General features: G+C 53.0%; 2 protein-coding genes and 1 long non-coding RNA gene across 3 annotated transcripts in view; 1 reads left to right on the top strand and 2 right to left on the bottom strand.

Moving 5' to 3' along the window:
- The window catches only part of GNAO1 (G protein subunit alpha o1), a 167,330-nt gene extending 161,280 nt beyond the window's left edge, over positions 1-6,050 (top strand). Inside the window, exons 7-9 of the mRNA XM_067719840.1 lie at positions 1,252-1,405; positions 4,506-4,721; positions 5,790-6,050. Of these exons, the coding sequence (XP_067575941.1) occupies positions 1,252-1,405; positions 4,506-4,693 (342 nt within the window). The 3' untranslated portion in view covers positions 4,694-4,721; positions 5,790-6,050. The remainder of the gene's footprint in view (positions 1-1,251; positions 1,406-4,505; positions 4,722-5,789) is intronic.
- Positions 4,568-10,583, bottom strand: LOC137215128 (uncharacterized). The gene is made up of 2 exons (XR_010939166.1): positions 7,485-10,583; positions 4,568-6,643 (listed from the first exon to the last, which is right to left on the bottom strand). It is a non-coding gene; the product is annotated as an uncharacterized lncRNA (long non-coding RNA).
- Positions 10,584-10,728: 145 nt separating this feature from the next.
- Positions 10,729-17,432, bottom strand: part of AMFR (autocrine motility factor receptor) — a 40,636-nt gene continuing 33,932 nt past the window's right edge. The window contains exons 11-14 of the mRNA XM_067719831.1: positions 17,020-17,154; positions 15,251-15,334; positions 11,843-12,027; positions 10,729-11,070 (exon numbers count right to left, since the gene is read on the bottom strand). Of these exons, the coding sequence (XP_067575932.1) occupies positions 10,923-11,070; positions 11,843-12,027; positions 15,251-15,334; positions 17,020-17,154 (552 nt within the window). The 3' untranslated portion in view covers positions 10,729-10,922. The remainder of the gene's footprint in view (positions 11,071-11,842; positions 12,028-15,250; positions 15,335-17,019; positions 17,155-17,432) is intronic.

Genomic DNA, 17,432 nt, shown 5'->3' with positions numbered 1-17,432 from the left:
GGTGCAGGTCTCTGCTCTTCCTCATCCCAGCCTTGTCACCTCTCATTGTCCCCTAAGGATCGATGAGGTTAAATGACACAAGGCAGGGGAAGAGCTGGCAGAGCGGGGCTTGGTGATGGGTGGTGGTCGCTTCATCTGCTTCCCGCTCCCACTCAGCTGGAGGGAGACGTCGGAAAGCAGTTTACTCAGCGCCACTGCTTGCTCGTCCATCTCAGTGATGAACGCCCAGTGATGCCCTCACCACTGCTCTGCTCTCTCCTATGATTTGCTTCAGTCTTCTTACTTCAGAGGGAGCGTGTAGCCTGGAATTACTCCTGAACTTGACCTGCAGACCCATGGAGCTAGGTTTGGGGCGGACAAGTTTCCAGGGTTAGGACAGGGTTCTTGGGGGAAATGAACAGCTCTCCCTTCCCCCAGAGAGCTATATCACGAGGGAGCCACCTTCCTGTGCAGAAACGGGTTTGTACACAGAGAACAAACTGCCAAGGAACAGACTGCCCAAGTTCATGTGCCTGGCATCCCACAGTAGGATAAGTCCGTCCTTGCCCCGGACAGAGGGCTGTCCCCTGGGATCCTGCTTGATTTGGAGTGCCCATTGTGTTCACTCATTTGCTAAATGAACTCCTGTGCGCAAAGCAGTTCTCCACGTCTGCGGTGCTTAAAGCTCCTCGCGTGACCAGTCGTGGTTGAGTTTGACCCAGCCCGAGGGGGTATGGCCAGAGCCCCAGGCACTCCTGCAGGAGCCTGGCGTGACTTCCCCTCAGACCACAGGAGGGGCCTAGAGGCCCTCACCACTCCCAGAGTACACCCCAACCCACAGGTTAGGCCCAACAGGACAGGTCTGGACAGGAAGGGCCAAAGCCCGGCTCTCAGGCTCCCATCCAGCAACCCCCACCCCCCGCCAACACGCACGGAGACCTTCCCGTGGCTGGAGACTGCAGACTGGAGAGCTTGTCCTCAGCCTCACTCAGGGAGCCCGGGTTGGCTCCCAGTCCAGTCTCTGCCACCAGCCCTGAGACAGGGGTGTTGGTTGCTCTGAACGCTGGAGATGCGAAGCTCCATGCTGTGCGAGAACGTTCTGTCAGCCTTCCGAGGAGCTGAGGAGCCGTGGGGGCCCGGGAGCCCTGCCTGAGCTGCCGAGTAGACCACTTCCTCCCTCTCAAGCCTAACTTCCATCTTCTCTTTCCCTGTCTCCGTGTCTGTCCCTCTCGCTGTCTGTCTGGCTCTCTCCCTCCCCGCCTGGGGCTGCAGAACCGCATGCACGAGTCTCTCATGCTCTTCGACTCCATCTGTAACAACAAGTTCTTCATCGATACCTCCATCATTCTCTTCCTCAACAAGAAAGATCTCTTTGGTGAGAAGATCAAGAAGTCACCTCTGACCATCTGCTTTCCTGAGTACACAGGTAGGTGTCGCGCGGACCTGCCAGGGACCTGTGTCTCCCCTGCGGGCACGGGTACCCCTGCAGGCAGCTGGCAGAGGGTAGAGGAAGAGGCGAGGGAGTGACCAGGTCTGGCCCCTCCCAGGGCACTGCCCTGGGCGTGGTGGGGAATGGACCCTCGTGACGCGTGTGGGTTGTGAGCAGGCGACTCCGGAGAGACGTGGCAGGATCAGGAGGCAGGACAGGCGCACAGCTTCCCCCTCTTCTTCCGTCCTGGTCCCCTGCCTCCCTGGTCTCCCCCCCCTCAACCCCTGCCTGGGCTGCCTCAGCCCCGCCCGCTTTCTCTGCTCCTGCTTCGGTAGCCCTGCTCGTGCCAGCAGAGCAGTTCCCCCGCCCCACGGCATGGGGCCTGCTCTCCCCACCTCCACCCCCATCCCGCCTGCTCTTTCCCTGCTCTTCTCCGCCCCTGCGCTTTTCCCCCAAACCACCCCTACTTTCTGCAGGCCTTCTCCATCTCCGCTTGCCTCTTTTCTGCCTTCTCCAGGGCTTTTCCTCTCCTTCTGGCTCCAGGGGAGTGTGCCCCCCCCCGCCATGGGAAGCTGTCTCTGGCAGCGGATGGAGGCTGGCTGTGTAGGGTGGCCCGGCTCTGGGCTGCTGCTGAAGGCTAGGGCAGCGCTGACGGGAGGCCGGAGCCCAGCCTTTGTCGCTCTGGGGACTGGGAAGCTTCTAGAGGCCCCTGGGGCGTGGCGGTAGAGAATGTGTCACAGATGGGCTCAGTCTGGAACCCACTCCCTGACAGCCCCAGTGAAAGATCAGGGCTTAGGCTCAGCTCCCAGGGTGACATGGGTCCCCAAACCCAGCCAGATTCCAGAAGAGATGGATGCTGGCCCCTCCGCCCTCCTCCACTCCTGGGGAGGGGGGGAGTCTGCCCTCACCCTTGGGTGTGGAGGGCGCATTGGCTTGTTCTGAGCGCAGCCTGTCTCCACTGTGTGAATCTGCCAGCTTCCTGCCCTCCCCAGGGTGCAGAGAGGGAGACAGGGCAGGCTCTCGGGGCTGACAGGCGTTAGGAGCATGGTGCAGGCAGGCGGGCAGACAGGCAGACAGGCAGGCTAAAGCAGCTTCTGGACCCAGACTCTGCAACTTGGGACAAGTTAATCGCCTGTGCCTTGTTTGTCATCCGGGCACCACAGCAGATAATGATGCCCACTGCTTGCGGGGCTGGAGGTGGGGGAATGAACGGAGAGAATGGTGCCTGGTGCCAGGTCTGCACCATAGGTGCCATCACTGCCCTCGTACCATCCAGAGGATGGAAACCAAGCAAGGGGGATTGGCCGTGGAGGAGGCGCCCTCTGCGGGTGGGGTGGAGCGAGTCCATGCAGGCACAGGACAGGCCAGGGAGGGCCCTGCCTGTGGGTGGAGCCGGGCGTTAGCCCCCTTGGCAGCCATCTCTCCCAGCCTCAGCAGAGGCCCTTCAGGACCAATTCGGGTCTTTAGATAAAGTTGCGGTGACCGGATGGGGCTCGGAAGTCTGCAAGCTCCAGCAGGCCCTCAGGCCAGTGCCACCTCAGGGGGCCGGCCTGAGCCTAGGGCTCTTCCTTGTCCCCAGGGACCTGGCCTCACTGGAGCCCGATTTGGGATGTGGCCCAAGGAGCGGTCAGTCTCACTGTCGTGTTGTATGGCGCGCCGGATGCACCCAGGGAAAGTCGGTCTGAGATTGGGAAACATTTGCATTCTTCAGGGCCTCCAGAGGGATCCAGTTTGAGTTCAGAGAACACGCTGGATGACAAATGGTCACCAGTGAGGTGGCCCCTGGGGGTACCTAGGCTTGTGGGGACAGAACAGGCTGGAGGGGCTGGGGCGTGCAGGTGGCTGTCTGGACGTCCACGGGGAGCTCTGCAGGACCGCCAGGCCGTGTAAGGGCGCGGACTGAGCAGACGCTGAGAAGGCGGGAACTGGACGTCCCGAGTTACTCCTGGGCGCTTTTCACCTCCGTCGGTGCCGTCTTAGCACCCTCTGGGCAAGAAGCTCCTTGATGGAGTCCACTGTGGGGTTGTGTCTAGTCTGCGAGCTGCCACTAACTTGATGGCTTCACCGTGTTGGTGGCCAGCCAACGGTGGCATGGAGGAGGCTCTGCCCCGTGGGCTGTCAGAGCTGCTCTCCGCCCTGTCCCCACCCACCCAGTAGCCCTGACCCCGCACACTTATCTGGCTGCGGACGCCTTCCGGCACCCAAGCCCCAGCCCCACTGTGGCTCACACCCAGCCGTTGGAGGATGGCTGGAGGATGGCTGGAGGATGGCGCAGGCCGGGAGGGGGCATGGCCCACCCCCTCAGCATAAGACCGTGTCATTTCCATATTGGCCAGCTCCCAGGGGCACTGCAGAAAATGGGGCAGCCTAACTTGGATGGGCTTTTAGGCAGTTCTCTGTTGGTCCACGTTTTATGATAATTGAAAACTACAGGACAGAGCCACAGGGTTTGGGTTACAGCTGGTGGGCAAACTGTCCTTACATCATGCACAGATACCCCCCACCAGACCCCGGCCAGGATCAAGGGAACACTCAAGGAATTGCGGGGGGGGCAGCGGGGCTCCAGTTGGCATTACAACACTGCCAGCCCCTTAAACGGCCCACCTGGAGGTTCCCAATGCCCCCTGTCCTGGCCACTCACCCAAGAACGGGGACGGCTTAGAGACAGTCCCAGCCCTTCTCATTAAGAGGAAGCATCCAGGAAGGAGTGTAGGCGCAGCGCCCCACGGCCACCACCCCGCAGGGAACTCATGCATCAGAAGCAGTAGGACCGGTTTAGACCAGGGGTGAGTGTTGTGAATGGCGGACTGGCCAGCCTCAGTCAGTGTGCTCATCTAGAAAGCAAAACGGACAGCCTGTGGCTGCTGTCCGCCCAGGGCTCCTGGGGGGACCCTGTGTGAACACAGAAGGAAAGACCTGGGCAAGTCAGAAGCCAGGCCAGTGCTCAGCTGCATGTGGTTTCCAGTGTAAGATGCGACTCCACCTTGGAGAAGGGCCCCAGGCAGCCTCCTGGAGAAGGTCACGGCCCACATCTCCAGCCCACCCACCCCCTCTCACCAGGGCCTCCCCCCAACTCTTCTGCTCTGTTTCGTTACAGGCCCCAACACCTATGAAGATGCCGCCGCCTACATCCAAGCACAATTTGAAAGCAAAAACCGCTCACCCAACAAAGAAATTTATTGTCACATGACTTGTGCCACAGACACGAATAATATCCAGGTGGTATTCGACGCCGTCACTGACATCATCATTGCCAACAACCTCCGGGGCTGCGGCTTGTACTGACCTCTTGTCCTGTATAGCAACCTATTTGGTAATGATTCCAGCATTCACAGAAAAGCTTGCACACATACACACTCCACTAACAAACAAATGCAAGTTGGTAAATTAACTTCAAAAAGGCATAACAAACCTTATATATAGACAGACAAATATATATTAAGTTTTTTTTTAGTTTGTACTAGAAGGAGCTTCAGACAGAACTGACCAACATTCCATTGATCATTAAGGTTTTCCTGGGACAGCACCTGAGCATGCACTTACATGCGCGCGCGCGCGCACGCACACGCGCACACACACACACACACACACACGCGCGCACGTCACGATGGCAGTCCTGATTTGGGAGTCCATCCTTTTAAGAACAGCCACATGATTTTACACTCTGAGACCCATTTCTGTGAGCAGGGAAAGGGCAAGGAAAGGCCTGGCCTTAGTCCAGCCTTTTCCTCTGCATCCACACGCTGAGGCTGTGTGCTGTCAGTTCTGTCCTGCTCTTGTGCGAATTCCAAAACCCTTTAAAAAATGGCCAGCATCCCAAATGTCTCCCTGCCCTATACTCCCGACAGAAAAATTAAGGATGCTTCTCTTTTGGGTGGTAGAGGTGGTTAACTTCAAGAATTTAGAAGAGTCACTGCTCTGCCCAATCCACTCTCTGTCTCCTGAGTTTTCTTTATTCATGTTAACAAGGCAAGAGTCAGAGAAAAGGGAGACTCTGGCTGCTTTCTGCAAGCAGCTGAGGGGGCGGGCCGTGCAAAGCACAAGGTCACCTGCAGAGCTGAAGCTGCTCCTCCCTCCAAAAGGGCTCCCCCTCCAAGAGGGCTGGCAAGAGAAGGGGAGTGATGTGGAGAACGGGCAGGAGTGGCTGAGGGGAGGGCAGATCTGCAGACCTGGCTGGGTCAGGGTCCTGAGGGGTGAGGCCTCCCAGGAGGCCCAGGCTAGACTTCCCCTGGATTCCTGATCCCCCTGCGATGCTGCCCCATCTTGCCCCACCTCAACATTATTAAACATGTTGGAGGGTTGGTTGGTTGGTTGGTTGGGTGGTTGGTGTTTTAAATCAAGGAAAATGGTCAGACTGGACCCCTTATCTCTCTCTCTACAGACTGCTTCACGGACTCTTTGCTGTTGACGTTGATCTCCTGGTAGCATGACCTTTTGGCCTTTGTAAGACACACAGCCTTTCTGTATCAAGCCCCTGTCTAACCTACAACCCAGAGTGACTGACGGCTGTGTATTTCTGTAGAATGCTGTAGAATCCGGTTTTAGTTGAGTCTTTACATCTAGAATTTGAAAGGAAAAGAAGAACATTTCCCATGTGCTTTGTAGCTTAAAAAAAAAAAAAAAAGAAAAGGATAAAGGAAAACTCAGCATCTCATCCATCTTTTTTTCTTTCTGAAATAAACACCCACAGCTGCACCCATGCCCACCCCATCCTACCTGCAGAGGTGCCGCCTGTCCGCACCCGGGGCGCCGGTTCCCGGGAGTGTGCTCAGGCCACGCTTTCCAGACGTGGCCTCACCGTCCACAGCCCTCCCCCCGCCCAGGCCCGAGCCACTCCAACCACACGCTCACTCCAGGTTTGCATAGAAAAAGCACAGCTCTCAAGGGCCAGTAGCTGCCCCAAAAGAATATGGAACATATATATATATATATATATATATATATATATAAATAGAGCCCTATAGGAAACAGTTTCCCCCAGCTCCCTTTCTAGAGAGTACCTTTATCATTTTTTTTTAGTTTTAGATTTTGGTTTTATTTTTGTCCTGATGAGCACTATGTATTACATACCAGATCAGCTTTCATAGTCTTTGGGAACCGGGTTGTGGTTTTTCCCGCTGACATTCTGCTTCTCCGTCTCTCAGATGGATGCTCCCTTTGTGTGCGTGCGCCCCTCCACCTTTTCCTTTGTTTCAGTAACCTGTGTTCGCTCTTTCTCATGTGGGGATGTTTGTGCTGCAGATAAAAACAAAAATTTTTAACTACTACAAGATGGAAAAAACACAAAAAAAATTAAAAAGATGGAATGTAATGTTTACAAGAAAGCCACAGTTCTCATGATCAGTCCAATGTCATTTCTACTTTGACTAGTATCCAAACTCCTTCATGGTTTCACTTTTAAGACTTAATATTTGCTGAAGACCAGTCACAGCCATTTCAGATAAAGAGGCAAAAAGACAAAACACAAAATATTTAAAATGCAGAAAAAAAAAACTTGGGAAAAAAAATAGCCCACGGGTCTTTCTAAGCCTTTCTATTCCCAATCGGTGAGGTTTCTGTGATATCTTACACACTGCCAGTCTACTTCTCTGACTAATGGAAAATTCATGTGTAGCTCAATAAAGAGAATGTTTGTCTGTATTGCTGAGTCTCGCCCTCGGGCTTCATTCTGACAGGAAAGGGAAGGAGGGATTTGACTGGGTCGCAGATGCTGGGAGGCTGGTGGGTAGGGCTGTAGGTGCCGGATAAGGATCCCCTGCACCCCCACCCCCACCCACCATCAAGGGGAGCCAGCTGGGTGCAGCCACCTGGGAGCAGGGCAGGCAGAGGAATGGGTCTCTCGGGCCTGCAGGTGCCCTCTTCCTCCCAGCTCCGGCATCTCCTCATGCTCAGCTGGTTTGGTTTTCGAGGGTAGGATGGAATGGAGCATGGGGAAGGGGGGGAGGGCAGGTGATCCCAAATCTCCTGCTAATACGGGATCCTGTACCCAGTTGCTCCACCACAGCAGAATGGGTGGTCCCAAGAATGAGGCCAAATTGCCCCAGCCCTCTGTACCCAAGGGGTCTCGTGCACTCACTTGGACAGCTTTAAAAGCCTCTCCTGTTGCACCTGGATGCCAGAAGTCCCCGGCAGGCTGAACACACACGGAGCAGCTGAGCACAGCGTGGTGTACGGAATCTGGTTCTCAATTCCTCCAGGTGGCAGGTCTCACTACCTCTCCACTGGGTTGCCAGGTTTCTACTGCAGTTAGTTGCACATCAGTTGAGACTGAGACCTGGAGGTAACACAGCTCATCAAAATCATTGCATCATGTCCATGGATCGCTTACTAGCCAAGCAGTCGAGTGCTCCACCTAGGAGATGGTGGGGTCTGGGCAAGGGCAGTTAATTGTAATCCTCCGCACACCAAGAGCCCAGGAAGTCCTCTCCTTGGCAATTCCAGTGGCCTTTTGAATCTAGTGAGGATGGAAAGTGGGGGTTGATACTGCTGCAGAGACCGTGGCGTAACAAGAGGCTAGTCCCCTCCTGTTAACAAAGAACAGATCCGGGAGCTCCTCAGCCAGGACAAGCCTGCTGGTGAGCCAGCCAGGCCCACCCCTCCCCCAGCACTGCTCCCACCAGCTCCCCTCGCCCCAACTTATCTGCAGAGGGAGGCTCACAGCCATCTCTGCTGATGGGAAGCCTGCGCTCCTGGCCACAGCTTGACTTCAGGACACTGGTCTGGGGGGATGCAGACGAAAGGCTGCAGGATGCCGTGACTTCTACATATGGCGTACCTGAACTTCTCTTAAAAAAAATGAGCCATAGAATAACAGTTCTTGCATATGAATTTTGTAGATAAAAACAACGGAAGCTTCTTTGCCTTATCTTCCTTAAAATGGGATCCAGAAGCATTTTCTTGGGAAAGGGTGCAGGGAAAGACCAATTCAATTAGATGAGACACGTGGCGGCACAGCCTACGCATCATAGTCTCTAGGGACTCCACAAGCGAGTCTAAGGTGCAGTCAGGGGCACCGAGAGATGGAGACATTCAGGTGACGGAGGGCCTTCAGGGCAGGCAGGCGTTGTTCCCTGACCAGCTTGGCGGCAGGGCCACGGCTCCTCCTGCAGGTGAGGCCCTGCTCCACAGAGCTCTTTGCTTCCTCCCCGTAGTGGGGAAAGGCGCACCCAGAGAGGACCACGTCTGCCGGCTAAAGATAAAAAAGCATATTGTCTGCACAGCTCAAGTGGGAAACCAGGTCCAAGTGGCCACCTGGGCACCCTGGATTTATATCAACACAAGAAATACATCCACAAGGACCATCGATCTCTACAGTACATAAAAGCCTCAAAATTAGGGGGAGAAAAAAAAACAAAGCAAGAACCCAAGATGTCAGCAGAGCCAAAAGAAAATGGAGGGAGTGAGGGAGAGCACTTCCAAAAGAGCCCAGAGAGGGCAAGGGCACCTCCACCACCATTCACAGAGCACCCAAACACTCAGTTTACAAACGTGAACCAGCAGCCTGGCCTCCGCTTTGGGCTACGTGGCGGAGCACGAGGACAGGCTCCCTTCCTGGAGACGGCCAGCACAGTGAAGGGGCCATGGGATGGGGACCACCTGATGGAACGGGACACTGGTCTAGCCTCCTGCCCTTGCCCTTGGCATCTGTCGCAGATGCCCTCAAGAAGTGACCAAACTCAAGAGACAATACAATTAGTGCCCAGAACCCTTTACTATCCAGGTGTAAAATCTATGGGTGAATTTAGGACTTCTCTTTTGGGGTCATTTTAAAGGCATGGCTCCACTTTGATCACTGTCATATTGCTGTATTCCAACGTCTCAGGACCCTCTAAAATTGACTCCAAAACATTTTCTCTTTTCACACATCTGAAACATAAGAACACATGGAATTGGTATCATCTTTAGATGTGCACAACATGCACACATATATAATTATAAGGATGAAAAAACCCTCCAACCAGAACGGAACACACAAAATCAAAACGCGCTCTAATCTCCGCACCTCCGAAAAAAACTGCCTTACCTCCCAGCCACACACAACACACTAGGAGAGTTTGCTTTTTATTATCATTATTATTGTTTTACAATAAAAACAAATAGCTATGCTCTCAGCAAAACCAATTTAAAAAGAAAAATAATCACAGAAATTTACTAACAGCGTTTCAAGATAAGGCTTTTGAAAGATGTATTGAAATAAATTACCTCAGCCTAAACATCACTCTATTTTCAGTTACTTCTCAACATTCTAAAAACTTTGTTACATAAAATACATTTAACTTTGCCAATAATTTTAGATAATACTGGATTCTTCCCAGAAGGACTACCATAAAACTATGCTTTCAAACATTAAAAAAAAAACTCAATCCAGTAGGACATAAAACTGAACTAGGTAACCTATGATTGTGTGTTTCAAATCCTTCAAGTTAAATGTGTCAAGGATTTGAAAAAGTTCAGACCTGGGTCTGCTCCAAGGCAGGTGGACTCAACATCTTACCTTTCTATGTTTAATTAAACCAACAGGAACACAGTTACAAAAATGAAGGGCTCCGGGGAAGAAAGATACAAAAGATGTCTTTTATTTCTTCAATAAAGCCCTCCAAAATTTACTCTCCCATCTTTAAGGCCCACGTTTTTTCCAAGGACCAAACCCACAGCCTTTGGCATTGCCTAATTTACTTTAACAAGGAATTAAAACGTTCATGAACCAAGGCTTGCTGCTCAACCCTTTCCCCGTGTCTGGGGGTGTGGGGGGGATAATGAAATGCAGAGAGGAGAGGACACAGCGTGTACTCGTGAGATGCGGGAGCACCAGTGTTAACGGAAATAAAGCCAACTTTGGATAGGGGGCTCAGAAAGCTAGTCCCGGATGTACTGGGACACGATGGATCACCTCCTCACGCTACGTCCCTGGGCTTTCCTCCCCTCTGCTGCAGGTATCAAACCAAGCACTGTTCTTCCAAGATGCCCTGCCGGCCCAGGGGTCCAGGAGCCCGTAGGTCTGGCCTCTGTGACATTCTGAATGCCTCCGCGCCAAGAACAGCAGTGTGACAACATAAATTACCCAGTGGCGTGAAGTCAGGCTCAGGCTGTACACCTCCACACCGCTTTTTATGGATCCCGCCCCCTGCGCCTCCCGATTCCCCCCCCCGACCCCCCCACGCCCACTTCCTGCCACATTTGGAGCTAAAGACACCAGCATTTGTTATGACTTCTGCATAAAGTTGTCATGGAAGCAGCCCCCTTCAGGGTCTCTGGCTGCCCACTTCCTCTTGATCCTCCCCCACCCCTACGAAGTCCAGTCAACGCACAAGAGATCATGCTTAGAGTTAAAATGTGCAGTGTTTCTAAAGGGAAGAGAAATGTCACATAGAAAGTATTACAAAAAAGGATTAAATCTGTCAGCTGTCCACACACTATTAAGATCACGTGCTTTACACAGCGCAATGCAGTTGAGCCCACTCCTTCACTCAGCAGGCAGAGCTGGGGACAGGCCTCTTCGGCTCGGGAGGAGGCGCTAGGAGCTCTGCTGCTTCTGAAGTCTCCGCTCCGCGGCAGCAGCCAGCATCCTTCGACGCAGGGTCATGGGGTCAGAGGTCGTGCCTTCCGAGGGGAGGCAGCTGTCCGAGGCTGAGTCATCTTCAGAACTTCTGTTCAAGAAACGCCTACAAAAAACAAAGGACTTGAATGAGGAATCAGGGAAGCTCTGGAACATGCACACACAGAGAAACATACAATGTGCTTCTTTAATTCCCCCACTTTCCCGGCACCGTCATGCAGCTGTCACTCAGCACCACCCCGTGAAAAAGACACCTGTCCCTGAACAGAGGGGCAGAAGTTCTCCACATCAGGCGGCCGCTCCACTTACACACACAGTGCGAAGTCCCCACTCACAAGGCCTGTGCTGGGCACGGAACCCACCCACGGGAACAGAACACCGGCCCCGTCCCCGAGAGTTCAAGTAACGAGCACCTGCGCAGCGACAGAACAGTCCCGCTCCGGCGGCTCCCGCCTGGGGCTGGGGGTCGGCACTTCGAGGCCGGCTGCACGCAGAGTGGCCAAGATGGAGGACTCAAGAGCTGGACATCAGGCCAGTGTTAGCCTCTCTAGGCCTCAGTTTCTTCAGCTTTAAGTCTGTCTAATGGGTGTAATTACCATGCTCCCTCTTAGAGTTAAGGGAATTAGAGTAATTAACATAAAGGGTCTAGAACACACTGGCACAGAAGTGCTAACCGTGTAAGTGTGGCGGAGAGCGTCCACAAGGAGACGCCAGCAGCACCAGCCAGAGGTTACTACCTGGGCCCAGTATTACCAGATCCTCAGGTTTTTCAACAGAGGTTTGAAACCTGAAGTTTTAGCTGACAGGTGATAGGTTTTCAGCGTTGGCATCCATGACAAGGGCCTTCAGGCCTGGCGGGGGCTGTGGAACCCGCTCACCTCCGCGCCTGCTGCAGGAGGTCATCCTTGCGCTGCACCAGCATGCGCTGTCTCTCGTCAGCGGACTTGGAGAAGCGGCTCCCCCGGGCCTCAAAGTCCTCCCCTTCACTGGGCTCCGCTTCCAGCTCGCCAAAGTCCAGTGCCTCCTCCAGCCGAGGACTGAGGTCCAGCGGCACCCGCTCGGTCTGGACACGCAGGAAGCAAGGGACCACCGTGAGCACGGGCTGCCCTGCCAGGCAGATTCCCCATCTGACCGGTGCCCCAAATAATGCTCTTCTGGACCCCAAAGGAGGCGGGCTGCCCGGCAGGGAACCGCGGGCACATGTGTAACGGCAGACATGGGCTCCTGAAGGGCAGGACCTGACTCACATGGCATGTTCAACATTACGGAATAAGTGAATGATTACCATTATGAAAACAGAAGCACCTCGAAACTGTACTCTCAGAAGATAACAAAGTTAACTGCTTATTTGCATTCTGGGAATTTTCTGTTCAATGCTACTTATTGCTCTAAAATTTAAACAAGTCTTATCACATATACTGCACTAATTTTATACCCTCACTTGACTCTGAGAACAGTTAGGCAGATAAAAAATGGTAAATTCTGGGCTTCCCTGGTGGCGCAGTGTTTGAGAGTCCGCCTGCCGATGCAGGGGACGCGGGTTCGTGCCCCGCTCCGGGAGGATCCCACATGCCGCGGAGCGGCTGGGCCCGTGAGCCATGGCTGCTGAGCCTGCGCTTCCGGAGCCTGTGCTCCGCAACGGGAGAGGCCACAACAGTGAGAGGCCCGCGTACCGCAAAAAAAAAAAAAAAAAAAAAAAAGTAAATTCTAAGTATCTTTGTTAAAACCGATATAATATCATGTGGTTCCTCGCGTAGCAGGATATAATAATGGGACTGTCTCTGTCCTGGCTGCAGCTGTGAAGGCCAACACGATGCCCAGGAGCCCCCAAAGGCTCAGGCAGCTGCCTGGCCATCTACTGCTCACGCTCCCAGACTCAGGCCCAGACCCAGGCTGGCCAGCGTCAGTCCAGCACCCACCTCCAGGCGACAGCAGAGTTGAGGAGGAAGAGGCTGAGAGGCTATTTTTAAGAGTTCCTGGTGTGTGCGCTTTTCTCTCCCCACCCTCGCCACCTCTCCTTGCCCTCAGGCAAGCGAGTGAGGGACTTCAAGAGAACCATGTGGGGACTTTCCTGGTGGCGCAGTGGTTAAGAATCCGCCTGCCAATGCAGGGGACATGGATTCGAGTCCTGGTCTGGGAACTAAGATCCCACATGTCACAGAACAACTAAGCCCGTGCACCACAACTACTGAGCCTGCGCGCCACAACTACTGAAGCCTGCGTGCCTAGAGCCCATGCTCCGCAACGAGAAGCCACCGCAATGAGAAACCCGTGCACCACAACGAAGAGTAGCCTCCACTCGCCGCAACTAGAGAACGCCCGCGCTCAGCAACGAACACCCAATAGCCAAAAAATTTAAAAAATAATAATAATTTAAAAAAAGAGAACCATGTGGCCTGACTCATGTGCCCTAGAGTTTGGGGGACACACAGACTGGTGGCGACTAACACACACCTGAGAAATCTAAGAGGAAGAAACTGGCTTGTAGCAGATTTTAAAAACGCTTCGCTGGGAGCCAGTTCAACTTCCACTGACTGTAAGGCACTGCTGTGTGTGTCCTGGGGGAGGGGACATAGGTCCTGCGGGAGAACCAGCCTGAGGCTGTTGAAATTGACTTTGCCCAAGAGGACCACTGGGAGGGGTGAAGGGAGCCTCATGAAGGAAGGGGTGGTCATAAAAAGCCAGCCCAAGCTCAAACTAAGTATAGTCGAGGCTTCTGGCGCTAGACAGGACAGGGAGAGCTCTACAATAACAGCTGTAACACATATATATACAGCTGTGCACATGCGGGCGCGCGCGCGCGCGCACACACACACACACACACACACACACACACACGCTGGGGTCACATGGCCCATCTTAACCCTGAGTCCGACCCTAGAGGAAGTTAGAAAGAAGAGCTGGTGAGTGGAGGTGGAGGTGGAGGTGGAAGGAAGGGAATGGAAGGCCACCCTCAAAGCCTGATTCATGTAGGCCTGAGCTTGGGCAGAGGGGAGACCCCAAATTAAGCAACGGGCAGATCTGATCTGATGACTGGGATAAACTGTTTATTAACTGTTATCCAAGAACTTTTTATTTCCTGAGAACGGCCAAAAGTGTTATATAGCAAGCTTCTTTGTGAAGCAAGTGCTTTCCTTCCACTATGTTAAAAAAAATTCAGAAACCTTCATGCTCACTCTAAAAATAGAGATGGGGAATCAAGACAGAATCGAACGTGCTGTACACAAAAGGCCCCCAAGCCAGCCTAGTATCCAAATCTGAGCTAAGCCAGCTACGAAAACTGGAAACACAATGAGCCCCTTCTTCAGAAGCCAGATGCCATTTTACAAATGCTGCACGACCCAATTACAGATTTGGATACGAAAATTTTAACTCAGCAACAGATCTGAAGAATTCTTAGGAGTTTTTACTGTTTCCTATTTGCAGGGAAAGGCACGTGAGGTGAAAGCAGCCTGCATGTCACTCGTCAGTGAAAGCAGCTGCTTCCAGCAGAGCCCTGACCAACGCTGGCAGGGACGGCGGCACCATCCTCAGGCCCCAGCTCCTGTGTGGGAAGCCCCACGTGTCACACCAACAAGGAAACACAAAAATAGGGCTGCCTGGGGCTTCTTCAGTCTCTTAAGAAAACTTCTGCAAAGCACGGTAATTGAATAAGCAAATGGGAATTCCAGAAAAGGGACACGAACCGGAACCCCAGGCTGCGTGGGGCAGAGCATGGGGCGGGGCTGAGGCACCTCTGCCCTGGAAGCCAGACCCGGGAGCTTCCTCCGGGTGCACGCAGCTACCCCGGGTCACCCAGCGTGGCTATCTAGGCAAACCTGGTTCCCAGGAGAACCACACTTCCCCCCACCCCAGGGGTCTCGTTTTTGTGAAATGCATGAAGTCCCTGCAAATGCTGAGGTGGACAAGCGAGGCGTGGGGGGAGAATAAGCTGAGGATTTCGGCCCTAGAGAGCGGAGCCCAGCGCAGTCACCCCGGGTCCTGGGCCCAGCCTCACGCCGCCCTGCCTAGCGCCGCCACTCAAGTCCATAGCGGCAGGGCCAGCCCGGCAGAGCATGACTCTTTTCTCCTCCAGGTCCTGAGACCAGTCCCCAGGGAGGGGGCTGCAGGCCACGCCCAGGCACAGCAAGGTCTGTTACCCTTGGACACTGAGACGACGCTGGCATACGGCCTCCTCCCTACTCTCGCCCTCAGCCGTACAAACGTCAGAGGCAGGGTGCAGACCCCCGCCAGGTCCCCCACTGCTCCCCATCCCGGACACGCTCTCTCTAGTATGCAGGGCTTACCTGGGTGGAAGCTTCTCCGTCCTCCTGCTCGCCGTTTGGCCTCTCCATAGGACCGTTCAATGCAGGCCTAATGCTCTCTGACCGCTGAAAGAGAGACAGCAGCACCGACGGTACAGAGCCGTTCTGAGCTCGGCGAAAGGGTACGGGGGGGACCTGGAGCATGGGGGAGCTACGACCCCAACCGTCTGAGTTCAGCAAATCCCACAGCATCGAAGACATGAGAGTGCTACTGAGCTTAAAGACACAGCAAAGGAGCCTGAGGCCTAAATCTGAGAGTCATCAGTGGGCCCACGTTTAATTTCCTTTTCAGTAACAGTAACTGCACAACAATAACAAAACGACAACAGCAGTTAACACCGACAGGACACTTTGGAAAAGCACTGACACCATCATCGCATTCATCTCCTTAACATCCTGTGAACTAGGTACTGCTGTTCTCACTTTCGTCCAGGCTGAGATCCCGGCCCACGCTGCAGACACCTCGGGGCCCTGCGCCTGTCCCTGAAGGTCTGCCCGCTGCATGCTGGCTGCCCAGTTTCTGTATTGCATCACCCAAGGACACACTCTGGCTGTGTGAAAGAACCTGGCCCCCGCTGGAGGCAGCCCTCAACCAACAACTGATGGGAACTGGTGTATAAGCACCCCAGCTCCTCCCCGCTCAGGAGGAACAATGCATTCTACACTGGACCCCAGAGGCCTCCAGTGGGCTCAAGCTCTAGCTGCCCACAATGGTAACTGCTGGATAACAAACCCTTTATCCACTTTACAGCCCCACCTGCTGCCTGTGTTTCCTGGAATACTTCCCATGTCTCCTGGAACACCTCCCAAATTAACTACTGGCAACTGGATCCCTGTCTCAGGGTCTGCTCCTGGGGAAACCCAAAGTCACAGCCAGGTCAAACAGGTAAGGACCACTGAGCCACCTCTAATACCTCAGCCCCTTTGACTCCCAAGTTGAGGCTCATTCCCTCTTCCAAGATTCTCACGCTTGAAGATTTTATTAACAGATTTCCATGTTTTTGCATACGTAAGTTGAGTAATTTCTTGGTATATGATTCCCTAATCACATATATCCTTTAGTCCTGCCAGAAAGCTTTCTTTAAAATGTCAATACTTTTGTACCCATCAAAGAGGTTACATGATGGGCCAGGAAATAGGATCTTTAAAAAAAAAAAAAAAAGTCAAAAATATAAGCCTCACAGATAGGAATTATACCCAATGGAAAGCCACACCAATGTGCAAAGCCAGGGACAGAGGGCGATACCTCCTATAGCCGGGGTTAGCAAACTAGAGCCTGTGGGCCAAGCACTCCAACAGTTTTTGTAAACAAAGTTTTACTGGAACACAGTCATGCACATTCATTTACATATTGTCCATGGCTCCTTCAGTGCTACTGCAGGAATTGAGAAGTTACAACAGATATGCATGGCTTGCAGGGCCTAAAATATTTCAATCTGTTCTTTATAGGGAAAGACTGCCAATCCTTTTCCGAAAGGAACCGATGCTAGGACCTCCTGGACTGGCAAGGGCAGGCTGGTTTGGGGTGTATATCTGCACAAAAAATTAGGCAAATAGTTTTGTCCTTGTCTTAATCCAAGCCTCTTGGATGGGTCTGTTCTCAGTCATAATCTGGAAAGTTAGGGAATTCACAGAAACCCTTCATCAAATCATAAATGATATTCAGCTGTTAAGTAACTAGAACGTTAATCTAGAAGATAAAACCTTTGTGAGGACAGAATTCATTTGTCACGTCTGAAACCTCAGTTTACCTGTGTGGGAAAAGGTACTTGAATCCGTCCTTCTAAAATGTTGTCTGTTGTTATTTCGACTGAGCGTGTCAGCTGGAGGTCCTGCAGTACTAGGTGGTATGGAACCTGGGGAAACATCTCTTGAATCTGATGAGCCTATAGGAATACAAACAAAGAAGCCATGAAATGTTCACTCTCAACAGTTACTCACTGAGGTCATGGGGTAAGGCAGCCTCTGGGCACTGAACCTGGTGACCTGCCTTGAAAACACAAGTAAGGGGCCACCTCTATGCCACAGATCACCGTCAAACTGCAGGGTTTTTTAGTATTTTTCCAGAATGCCAAACAGAAAACTTGGGGACAACATCAACTTCAAATAAAAAAGCCCTGAAATCCACTGAAGCCTGAGACAGGCTGAACTAGAATATTCCAGT

This window comes from Pseudorca crassidens, chromosome 20, assembly GCF_039906515.1.
Source record: "Pseudorca crassidens isolate mPseCra1 chromosome 20, mPseCra1.hap1, whole genome shotgun sequence".
In the NCBI taxonomy this organism is placed as follows: domain Eukaryota; kingdom Metazoa; phylum Chordata; class Mammalia; order Artiodactyla; family Delphinidae; genus Pseudorca; species Pseudorca crassidens.
This window is presented reverse-complemented; position numbering and strand designations above follow the sequence as displayed.